This window comes from Chanodichthys erythropterus, chromosome 18 (assembly GCF_024489055.1).
Source record: "Chanodichthys erythropterus isolate Z2021 chromosome 18, ASM2448905v1, whole genome shotgun sequence".
Classification (NCBI taxonomy): Eukaryota; Metazoa; Chordata; class Actinopteri; order Cypriniformes; family Xenocyprididae; genus Chanodichthys; species Chanodichthys erythropterus.
Genome location: NC_090238.1, coordinates 39,732,803 through 39,745,386, shown reverse-complemented (window position 1 = coordinate 39,745,386; position 12,584 = coordinate 39,732,803). Strand labels below are relative to the sequence as shown.

At 39.0% G+C, this 12,584-nt stretch overlaps 1 protein-coding gene across 6 annotated transcripts in view; it reads right to left on the bottom strand.

Annotated features, from left to right (window-relative positions):
• The window catches only part of LOC137006777 (leukocyte elastase inhibitor-like), a 40,859-nt gene that overhangs the window by 21,830 nt on the left and 6,445 nt on the right, over positions 1–12,584 (bottom strand). For 5 of the 6 annotated variants that reach the window (XM_067367814.1, XM_067367819.1, XM_067367815.1 and 2 more), the window contains exons 3-7: positions 10,221–10,361; positions 7,188–7,305; positions 4,697–4,839; positions 4,317–4,484; positions 14–4,245 (exon numbers count right to left, since the gene is read on the bottom strand). In XM_067367814.1, the coding sequence (XP_067223915.1) occupies positions 3,850–4,245; positions 4,317–4,484; positions 4,697–4,839; positions 7,188–7,305; positions 10,221–10,361 (966 nt within the window). In that variant the 3' untranslated portion in view covers positions 14–3,849. Of the gene's footprint in view, positions 1–13; positions 4,246–4,316; positions 4,485–4,696; positions 4,840–7,187; positions 7,306–10,220; positions 10,362–12,584 lie in introns of those variants that run through there. The other variant, XR_010892537.1, reaches the window with a different exon arrangement.

Sequence of the window (12,584 nt, the reverse complement as noted above, 5' to 3'; positions counted from 1 at the left end):
CTAAATAAAACATTAAAAAAACTGTAGAGGGTGGTTTTGCCCGGTTACTTTGGAAGAATTAACTGGAAAGGACTCAGAATGTATCTTTGTGAGAATTGAGATGTGATCAATAAACCTTCAATGCAAAACTACTGCATCTATGAAGATACAATAAAGGATCGAGCAAACACAAGTTTCATTTTATTTTTTGAACAATCACAAGTTCTTTATTCATAATGTTGCAAGCACCTTTAGAGTAAATGCATAAACAATTTCACTCCAGATTATTCAATAGAGGAAACAACACAGGCACTGGGGAATTAAGGCAAAAGGACATTTCAACACATGTAGTGCACAGACCAGAACCCTGATCCCTCATCTACCAGTATTATTCTTACTGTTTTTATTATTTGTTTCCTGCTGGAATCTACTCTCCTGCTGTGTCTCTCAGGATTTACACCATCGTGAGGTTACGGCTCGTGTGGACTTCTCCAACATGGCTTTAAGGTACACTACTCGCGAACTGTTGAACCTCAAAGGAAAGTTTTATCTGGCGAATGACATCTATGCTCGCTGCGATCATATTGGAATACTGAGACCTAAGCGCTATATACATCGCTCGTCAGGACGCAGTTTCTCTTGCTTGTCATCAAATACATTTGGTTACCCTACATGTTTGCGCAAATCTCAAAGGCTTTCGTGTAGGCCTATGGGGGTTAATTTTAACAACCTGTCGGCTCTTAAGCAAGTGGGGGTTTCCCCGGTTTTATCAACTGCTCCACGCGTATTGAAATCAGCACTTTTCAATGCGCGCTCTATCAACAACAAAGCTGTGATGTTATCTGACATCATTACAGAAGAAAAACTCGACCTTGTGTGTCTAACGGAAACCTGGCACAAAGAGTCTGATGGTCTTCTTTTTAATGAACTTACTCCTTCTGGATATGGTTTGTTTGATCTCCCGCGATCCTCTGGTAGAGGTGGGGGTATCATTGTTCTGTATAATCAACAACTCATCATAAGCCCTGTGGATGTCCCTCAGTTTAACTCGTTTGAATGCCTAGTACTGAGTGTTTCTGCCTCCCTCTCCACTGCCATAGTCACGGTCTATAGGCCTCCTAAGATAAATAAAGACTTTTTGTCTGAATTTGCAGACATGTTATCCTTGTTGTGCCTCAAATTTGAGAGAACTCTTATTTTGGGTGACTTTAACATCCACATGGATATAAAAGATTCTACTACAACAAAAGACTTTTCATCTTTATTGGAGTGCTTTGATTTGAACCAGCTGGTTGACTGTCCTACTCATAATAAAGGCCACACTCTTGATTTAGTGATCCTAAATGGTTCATTTGTGTCTCAGTTGTCCACTTCTGACTTAGGCCTGTCTGATCATCTTGCTGTCTATTTTAACATGGAGTTGCCTGTCATGAACACTTCCTCTTCTCGCATTATAAACTATCGCAAATGGAGATCTATTGACCCTTCTGATTTTACTGAATTTGTTGATTCTTCTTTAAGTTGTTTTTCGCCATTTGATGCATTGGAAGACAAAGTCTTCATGATTAACTCTGTTCTCTCATCCGGCCTGGATTTATTTGCCCCTTTGAAATCACGATCTGTTTCCTTTGGACGTCCCTCTCCCTGGTATAATGAAAATCTGCGTGCGATGAAGACATCATGTCGTACAATGGAGCGTAGGTGGCGTACGTCTGGCTTGACTGTCCATCAACAGGCCTGGAAAGATCACTTACTTGAATATAAGACTAAAATTGCAGCAGCAAGATCTGCTTATTTTGCACAGATTGTTGATAACAATCAGAATAACCCGAGACAATTGTTTCATTCAATCAACAAACTACTTAAATGTGACAATTCTTTGACTGGCTCTGCCTCAACTCACCTTTGTAATACGTTTCTTGATTTCTTTAATTCCAAGATTGATCACACTCGTAAATGTATTGCTTCTCTTCCTTTGTCTGTTTCTGCTTTATCTGCCTTAGAATTTTCTGGTACCCATCTCTCAAACTTTTCCACAATGGACTTGAATTCTCTTTGCAATGAGGTTTCAAAAATGAAAGCTGCCACTTCCATTATTGATCCTGTACCAACCAGGCTGTTTAAATCATGTTTTGCTACTTTATGTCCGGCTGTATTAAGTATCATTAATGATTCTTTGTGTACTGGTGTAGTGCCAGCAGCATTTAAAATTGCTGCTGTGACCCCCGTACCAAAAAAAAATAACATCAATTTTGATAATCTCAATAATTTCCGTCCCATATCCAATCTTCCGTTTCTTGCCAAAATTTTAGAGCGAATTGTTGCTAATCAATTGAATTCTCATCTTACTGCAAACAATCTTTTTGAGCCACTTCAATCGGGATTTCGTAAACTCCACAGCACTGAAACAGCTTTAGTTAAGGTCACTAATGATTTGTTAATAGCTTCTGATTCTGGCTGTCTTTATATCTTGATTCTTCTTGATCTCAGTGCCGCATTTGACACTGTTGATCACTCAATTTTACTTACTCGGTTAGAGTCTGTCTTTGGTGTTTCTGGGACTGCACTACACTGGTTTGAGTCTTATCTCTCAGATCGAAAGCAGTTCGTTGCTATGGGCGGTTGCAGGTCTGATATTGGTGTTGTGAAATCTGGTGTTCCTCAAGGATCAATTTTGGGCCCTTTACTTTTTAGCATTTACATTTATCCACTTGGTCATCTCTTAAGATCACTTGGTCTCAACTTTCACTTTTATGCAGATGATACTCAGATTTATGTACATTCAAAACCTGATGTTAATGTGGCTGTGTCTTTTCTTTCTCAATGTATTTCTGAGATAAAAAAATGGATGTCTGGAAATTTCTTGTGTCTGAACAGTGGCAAGACGGAGGTAATGCTCATTGGTTCACCCCACCAGATACGTAAAGCTGGGTCTTCAACTTTAAATGTGGATGGTTCTACACTGGAATTTCAAACAAAATTAAGAAATTTAGGGGTGATTTTTGATGCACATTTAACATTTGTCCCCCATGTTCAAAACACTGTAAAGACATCATTCTTTCATCTAAAAAACATTGCCAAATTGCGTCCTATGCTGTCACTCCCGGTGGCTGAAAAGCTGATCAATATCTTTGTGTTTTCTCGCATTGATTATTGTAATGCTTTGCTGGTTGGGGCTTCAAATGCTACCCTAAATAAATTACAGCTGGTTCAAAATTCAGCCGCCCGAATTCTGTCTGGAACCAGGACAAGAGATCACATCACTCCAGTCTTGGCATCTTTACATTGGCTCCCTGTCAGATTTCGGGTGGATTTTAAAGTTCTCATGCTTACTTACAAAGCTCTGAATGGTTTGGCTCCTCACTATCTCTCTGAGCTTTTAGCCCCCTACACACCTGTGCGTGCCCTCCGTTCTTCAGAAACTGGCCTTTTAATCGTCCCTCATACCCGTCTAAAATCTATGGGTGATAGGGCATTTTCTTCAGTCGCTCCAAGACTTTGGAATTCCTTGCCTGCTTGGATTAGGCAAGCAAAATCCCTTGGTGTTTTTAAATCCTCCCTTAAAGCTCATTTCTTTAGGGTAGCTTTTACTTGATTATACTGATATTGATTGATATTGATATATTTGTTTTGATAGTATGTTTTTATTTGGTGTATGTTTTTATACACTTTTCCTTTTGTGAAGCGCTTTGAGATGTCACTTTTAAAGGCGCTATAGAAAATAAAGTTTATTATTATATTATATTATTATTATGTAAAGCACTTTGAATTACCATTGTGTATGAAATGTGTTATACAAATAAAATTGCCTTGCCTTTCCTTGCCTAAACCGATCAAACCCATCAGCAAGTTGCCACATGAGTCGGGATCTCAAGGAGAGCAGACGCGTCCGCAGAACAGAACGCTCTTAGAGGGATTGTGGCGTATGAAGAAGAGGAAAGGGTGATTGGCGCAGAAGCGTGTCGGTAAGCAGTTCGCCACGACAGCACCGGTGGCTGCAGCCGCCTCCGTCCCCTCTTCATTCACTTCAACAAAGGACTTATGCACCACCTTAGAGAGCACCAGATCTTCGCTGGGGGAAATTCCTGTAAAATCGGCTTTCTGCAAGTCAAACGCATCCACCATTCCCAGGCTGATCAGAAGATCGTTCATGTTATAGGTTTCCTCCATCTTGAATCTGGGCAGAGACACTTTGACTTCCAGAAGATCCATCATGTCAGGTCGGGTCCACTCCATGAAGTTCTCGTAGGTCAGCGCGCTCTCCAGCTGGACAAGAGAGTCGTGTTAAAGTGTTAGACAACACACCAGATCTACTGATGAAACGCCTGCTGTCTCACCTTCTGAAGGCCGGTGGTGTCGTCCTCCATGGTGTTGGGAAGCATGATCAGCATGCTGAGCTCTTTCCCCACATACGGCAGCTCGAGAATCTGACAGTTCATTTCAGGAATGAAGGCCAGAGGAAACTTGGCCTTCTGGGACATCATCCGCACTGGCTTCGATTCATTCTGTAAACCATCAATGAAGACGTATCGCAGTCTGGTTAGAGTATCACATGACTAGCTGCATAAATCATCGAGGAGGAAACAACAGGAATATGAAGAAGAAATGAAGAATACACAACACGGATCAGTCTGCCCAAGATACGCATTTCAAAAGAGATCATCAAAATAATCACATCCAGCAAACGGCATCTTCAGTGTCTAAGAGCGAATCTTACCTTGTTCAGCTTGAACTGATCGTCTCGGGTGTGTTTCTTTCTGAACTTCCTCTCCCAGTTGCCCTTGAAGTAGATGGCGTTCACCAGCACCAGTTTGGTCAGTGAATTCACGTCCCCTTTTGCCAACAGGTCCTTAATCTTCTCTACGGTTATAAATCGACATTAAAACTGACAGCAGGAATTTCTCAAATCAAGCGATTTTATTATTAGTACTGTTTTCACTCTGTACATGCTACCCTTGGGAGATATCAATAGGAAGCATGGCGTTAGTTTTCATTGTTACGCTGATGATACTCAGCTCTATATTTCTTCACGCCCTGACGAAACTTACCATTTCGCTAAATTAACAGAATGTATAGCTGATATAAAAAACTGGATGACCAGTAATAAACTAAATTCAGAAAAAACAGAGATTATAGTTATTGGACCAAAAACTTCTTCACGTAATAATCTAGAATACTGTCTAACACTTGATGGCTGCTCTGTTAAGTCTTCGTTGTCAGCTAGGAACCTGGGTGTGCTCTTTGATACCAATCTTTCATTTGAAGGCCATGTTTCTAGCATCTGTAAAACCGCATTCTTCCATCTTAAAAATATATCTAAACTACGACATATGCTCTCAATGAAGAATGTTCTGCTCGCTTGATAAATAAACTACAGCTCGTACAAAATGCAGCAGCTAGAGTTCTTACTAGAACTAGGAAGTATGACCATATTAGCCCAGTTCTGTCGTCACTGCATTGGCTTCCTGTTAAACATCGTATACATCTTTCAAAGTATACTAAACCACGGATGCGCGCGGATGACAGAGTTTGACACATGCGCAGTAAAAGTTTTTCTATACTTCTACCAGACAGCGTGTCATCAACCGGACATTCCCTGGGCAGGATCAGAGAAGAAAAATAGTGCATCCATCACTGCAACATAGATCAGAAGATACACCAAGAGAACATGATAATTCTGAGTTTACTCGTCATATTTTTGAATAGCTCTTTACACACTCTTCTTCGACGACTGCACATAGTGCTCAGTACTGTGCGTATTGCCACCTAGTGGACTCTTCTGTCCTGCTTGCGCATGCGCTATTGCACGCGCACCGTGTCTGCGGCCGAAGTATACCCGGGGCTTTAGGCTGCATGTATTAGGTCAGCCGGATCCGGGAACACTTCCTATAACACCTGATGAACTCGTTACATCAGAAGAAGATCTACGTTAATATTAGTCTCTGTGTTTATTCCGAGGTTTACCGTAGTCAGCCGGATCCAGGACGTATCCAGATGAGATGAAGGACCTGCACCTCGACACGACCACAATGCAGCCCGGAAGTGTCAACTAAACTATCCCCTGGGATGGCCTTGTAGCAACTCATAATGTAATAACTGCACATAATGTAATAAGTATTGCATTATTATTGTAATACAACGTTCATAATGTAATAATTTTCTCAAAATGTAATGAAATCTTAAGCTCATACTGTAATGATTTTGACTTTATGAGAAATGTATTACATTATGAACTCACTCATTTTCATAATTGTAATAGCTTTTTTTAAACATAAAAATAGTATAATAGTATAATCTTAGTCTTAAACTTCCTGCAACTACTACTACTTCTTGTATACATACGGTTTACATACTGTTAAATTACAAACAGTGTTAAACACCAACACTGTGTAAAAATGTTAGGTTAGGTTAGGTTATTGTAAAAAAATGTAAAATAAACCACAGTATCGAGCAATGAGATGTGTGTGTGTGTGTGTGTGTTGCATTTCACAGGTAGTAAAAACTGTAAGAGAATACTATTTTTATGTTTTAAAAGCTATTACATTTATGAAAATATTACATGTTTTTGGAGAGTTCATAATGCAATAAATTTCTCATAATGTAAAAATTATTACATTATGAGCTCAATATTTTATTACATTAAAATTATTACATTATGAACATTTTATTACAATAATAATATAATACTTCTTTATGTGCAGTTTTTACATTATGAGTTGCTACAGGCCTCCTTCCCTTTTCTTTCCTTATGTATAAATAAAATGTTATCAAAATTATTTCAGTTCGTTTGGATCCACAAATTTTTCTGTATTATGTAGGTCAGACAAGTGATTCGGCAATGTTACAAACCTATAGACTAAACACATAAATAAATGGCATTGAAAGTCTTCTGTTTTCAGTTAAAAAGGCCTAAGTTAATGATTAACTATTTTTACAACAGAAGTGATTCAATCAAAAACCAACTTTAGCTCAATAACTTGTTTCTAGAGCTGCTGTAAAGCCAAAACAATCTCTATCCAATAATTTTCCTATCGTCACTGTGAAGCTGCTCTGAAACAATCTGTATTGTAAAAAGCTCTATATAAATGAAGATGACTTCAGTAATATAGCACTTAATCGATCAAGTGATGTCACATTACTGACATCACTGTGCTCTTTCTTCCTAACATTGCGTTAAGTTTCAGAAGAGGTTCGAACTGCTGCTCCACCTTGTGTCTGTTTCTCCACCCAGCTGTTGATGTTGACCCGCGCCGCGTCCGCCTGACCGATGAAGTTCACCGTCTCCAGTTCAGCCTGATACAGGCTCTTTGTGTCACTGAGAAATTTCTGTAACAACACAGAGGAAAAATTAAGACACAAATCATTGTTCATTTCAGTGATAAAAATTGAGTAGGTTTTGTTAAAATTTACAATTTTTAGCAGTTTTCTCAGGTTTCGTCTATAAAGCAAACACCCTTTTTCCTGTTTTCTGCTTCTGCTGTATTCTGGAGCTGATAGGATCAGTCCTGCAGCTATAATGCTGTGGATGTCCGTGTGGTTTGCATGTTTGCATGTAATGTGAGAGAGAGAGACGTTATACTGTACTGCAGTGGTTCTCCACCGGGGGGCTGCGAGATAACTTCACAATGAATTTCTGTAATTCTTTAGTTTTATTATTAATGCGTTAAGTTGAAAAATACTAAAACGTGACCTCTCTCAATGTCATGTGTCTGGACTTTCTGTTAGCATTTGTCACATGACTCCCTTCAGTTTCCCGCCACTTGTTTGTTTCCATGGTTACCATAATTAGTTGTTGTTTCAGCTGTTAATCATTAATCATCTTGTTTCTGTTCATTATTAAACTCTTTCCTGCATTCCTTGTCCAGTCTCTGTCATGTTTGGAGTTTGATTAAAGTCTTTGAGTTTTTGAAAACCTGTTTTCTCTGCCTTCTCCGGACCACATACATCGTTACACTCATGTTCTGTCCAAGCCGCTTCTCATCACGCTGTGTGTGAAATACAGACTGAACGGTAGCTCCAAACTCCCAACCGCTGTACGCAAGCTACAACTTTCGCTTGGATAAATCAAACCAGTGTCTTGCTAGTAAAGTTTTGAGAGATGACGACTGTAGGTAAAGACGATTACAGTGACATACAGGAGCCCATTAGGCATGTGTGAGTCCGTTATTATTGATGTACAAACAAACCGTGTATGTGCACCCTTGCTGTACTGATCCCTATAACATCGTAGTTTTGCACGCACACACTTCAGTATAGGCTATTGTCAACATTAGTGTCCTGCGATGGATGCTCGAGTGAGGGTCAGTGATGTTTATGTGAATAAGGGTGTCAGACACTCCAAACACAGACACGAACACTTGCTCTGACGGAGGAACTGTTCACTGATGACTTCGACCCGCTTCTGATTGATGCTTTTCTACACATTCAGAATGTTTGTTTTTATTTTACTTATATTTCACTGTGTTTAGCCATTCTGAATGGATGCGTATAGTAGTCAAGCCAAGTCACCTTTATTTATATAGTGCTTTTTACAATGCAGATTGTGTCAAAGCAGCTTTACAGTGATAACTGGTATATATTTTTGGCTGCACAGCAGCTCTTAAATAATAGTGTCAATGCAGGCAGATCAAAGCACTGTTGAATGAATGTCAAGAATACTGTTGAATATCAAATGTCAAGTCAAATGTCAAGTGTCCCCAACTAAGCAAGCCAAAGGCGACAGCGGCAAGGAACCCAAACTCCAACAGGTGACATCAGGTGGCAAATAGGTGTTAAAATGCAGAAAAAAAACCTTGGGAGAAACCAGGCTTAGTCGGGGGGGCAGTTCTCCTCTGGCGAACAGTGCTTTGTTACGAATCAGGTTGCTATCATAAGTGTGATAGGATCGCAACAATCAAAATATTGATTTCAGTTCCATCCAGTTGAGGATCGTATTCATCACGCCGGTATGGACGGTTTGTTGAGGGACTGTGGCACTGGCTGTCGTGTTGATGATGTCTTCACAATGGATGATCCAGTCGACTCAATATAGTTATATATACAGTCAGGTCAAAGCGGCGGGTTTGTCCTGTTTGACTTATTTAAGAGTAAAGACTTAAGTCGTAAAGAGTGTCTGCAGTGAAGAACTCAGGAGATTTGAATCTGTCTCATATGTTGTTTAAAAAACGTATAATAGAGCAGAGTGAGTTCTTTTACGAAGTTATAAGGCATAGCTTTAATTCACAAAATATGTTTGCAAAAAGAATACTGAAGGTTTACATCTGTCTTGAATTAGGAGAAGGAGCCTTTAAAGGTGCCCTAGAATTAAAAATTGAATTTATCTCGGCATAGTTGAATAACAAGAGTTCAATACATGGAAATTACATACAGTGAGTCTCAAACTCCATTGTTTCCTCCTTCTTATATAAATCTCATTTGTTTAAAAGACCTCTGAAGAACAGGTGAATCTCAACATAACACCGACTGTTACGTAACAGTCGAGATCATTAATATGTACGCCCCCAATAAATCTCTGCATTTGAGGGTTATATTAGCTGTTTGAACTTTGTTACGGCACTGTAATAGTCGAGAGCTCGGGGGGGCAGGGAGTGAGAGATTTAAAGGGGCCGCAGCCTGAATCAGCTCATTTATAATGATGCCCCAAAATAGGCAGTTAAAAAAATTAATAAAAAAATCTACAGGGTATTTTGAGCTGAAACTTCACAGACACATTCAGGAGACACCTTAGACTTATATTACATTTTGTGAAAGAACGTTCTTGGGCACCTTTAAGTCAAAAGGGTTAGGAACAACAATTGTACTAAAGATCACGAATCTCAGCGCTGTGAACCTCTGCTGGCATCTAGTGGAAAAGCTAACTTTTTGAGATGATAACCTCTAATTTGGAACAGCTTATTTAGATTGATGGCTTTGAGTTTATAAAATTCAAATTTATAAAATGTATTTTAGTTCATAAATCATAAACTAAAACAAAAACCTGTGTAACCTTTTGTTTAACTTTATATAATAATAATAATAATAAATAAAAACTTTCACATCAACAATAATCTGCTAAAGGTCTTTTTTAAATGAGATCAAACTTAAGTCTGTGCTCCAAAACATCAAATGTTCATGACAGATTGACAGACATTTGTCCTCTAAGGACCTCAGAGTAGCTTTTCTAAACGGGCACAGAAGGGTACAGCGGGTGAAAAGCCATTCGAGCGTCACGTGTTCTCTCTGTGTGAATGAACTGAGCTCACCTCAACAAATCGACAGGACTGCTCTCCGTAGAGGCGGTTGGCGAGACTCAGCGCGTACGGAGCTCCTGCTTTGTTCATCTCGCTCAGGAGTTTGGTGAAGCCAGCGTGGATTTCACCCTCCGCTTCAGGAAACTGCAAAGTCTGGAGACAAACAGGCAATTACAGTTTCCTGCAGATAGTGATGACTTCTGTGAGTAAACACCTGAACCAAACACTAACCCTCCTCATCTGCCATAAAATAATGGGTTCAAAATCACAAAAGTCTTCATCAGAAAAAGTTACATTCAACTTTGCCTCCATACGGCTCATGAAAATTACAATGTTTAACCAATTGTGTTATTCTGTAAAAAAACTCTGAGAAAAGGGGTTTGTCACAATCAGATGATATGGAAGCATAAACATGGTTTCTTCAGCTCACAGACGGTGCTTTGAGCCGTTTTTGCTTAAAATGTGATCAAAATTACTTACTCAAAATCATTTAATCATTCAATAAAACATGAATGTTTTGACTGTCATTCTGTCTATTCAAATTTGTCAATTAATTCATCTAAAAAAATGACAGTAGAAGTTGCTTTATAACTTGACTTACACTGATGATCATGGGCGACATTTGACTCTCGAGTTAGGGGGGGGCAAGAATTTTTTTTCTTTTTTTTTTTTTTGCAGGTAAACATCTTTTTGTACCTGCATCAGCAAATTATTCGCGGAAGTTTTAAGCAAACAAGTTTAAGTTTGCTTGTTCTTTTTTTTTACTTATTTATTTAATAATTCACTTAATTGTATTATCACGGGAAATGACGCGGACGATATCTGGAATCAGAGTTCATCATTTTGCGAGCAACTGATGATAAAGAAAAATGTCATGTCGCAATATTGATAATAGGTATTACGATTTTAAACCATGAAGCCGAGCCAGTTGATATCACACAAACAATGAGCAAACTTTGCGTGAGAGTTATGCGGATGAAGTCTCACTAGAGAACAGTAGCGCTCCTTGCCATAAATATAGGTAGGGCAGATTTTGGGTGTTAACGCTAGTTTATTATAAACATTTTGCAAGCTTTATATTCTAATCGCTGAACACATCAGACACACTTTTGGCAGAATTCGAATGTCCTTGCGTTATTCAGACTGAGGGTGGCGCTCTAATGATGATTGACAGACTTTAGTACACACAACACACAAAATCTTAGAATTGTATTTATTGCTTTTGTTTTTAGAATATTGTTTTAGAATAGTTATGTAGGAATTCGAGAAATGAGCATGTTTAAATTAAAGGGTTTATACCCTCATTAATGTTATACGCTACTCCACATAGGAAGAACAGACATGCCAAACAGTTACTGACCTGATGCAGACACATATCTGAAGCGGACTGATATCGTCTTGGTCTGGAGCGAGGTGTACGTGAGGTGTGTTTAACGTGGAAGCGGGGCAGCCAGAAATCTGCCACTATGGCTCTCTATGAGAGCGTGCTGCAATTCCATTTTTCACCACAGATTTACATAGGAAAGTTGTGTGGCGCTGTAGAGCTGGGATGGGGCTTCCCCGCTTAGTATTATGAATACATGCCTGTCGAATCCATGCGCTACAATTTAATATATCCAGCTCACTTTACGACTTAAAGTAGTCTAGAAAATCTGAAAATTATTTGTTGCAGAATGCTGAACACATTTATAATGTATTATTAATTCAGTGTACATAGGGGTAGGCAGGGGCGTAGTTTGTGGGGGGATGGGGGGGAGGTAACCCCCCCCAATATTCAAATGCTTCAGTTACAACCCCCCCCAATATTTCAACATAAAAATCACCATAGATCAGATGAAAAATATGTAGAATTAATTTATTTTGAAGCAATAATTTCGTTTCTATTGAAATATGAGTTCGTCATAATAAATTAGAGAAAAAAATACCTCCCCCTCCATTGAACCGATTGGTAACGTCCAACCAATGCGTGTCGCAATTTCACCAAAACAACGCGAATGACGCTCTACTGTTTGAATGAGAGAGTACGGGTAGCTCAAAAAATGAAGAGAACCGCTTCCCAGCCGACTATATTAAACTGCTGGTCAAAGAGAGACGTTAAAAAGAATAAAGCATGTACTGAGAAGGAGGTATGAGAATATTGTAATAGCTAGGTACACTCCACATATATTTTAGCTAGCTAGTCCATTGCAATTCAGCCATAGCTAACAGTGTAACTGCAACCAGTTACCAAAACAGCCGTCTGTTTTGTTAGTTCATGTTTTAATAGTGTCTGTATTTATCAATGACAAAAGTATTCACATCGGTGTTTGTTTTCTTCCTAAATTAATCTGACTTTTGAACAAATTGGCTGAATGAACGATTTAAGTGACTGACTCA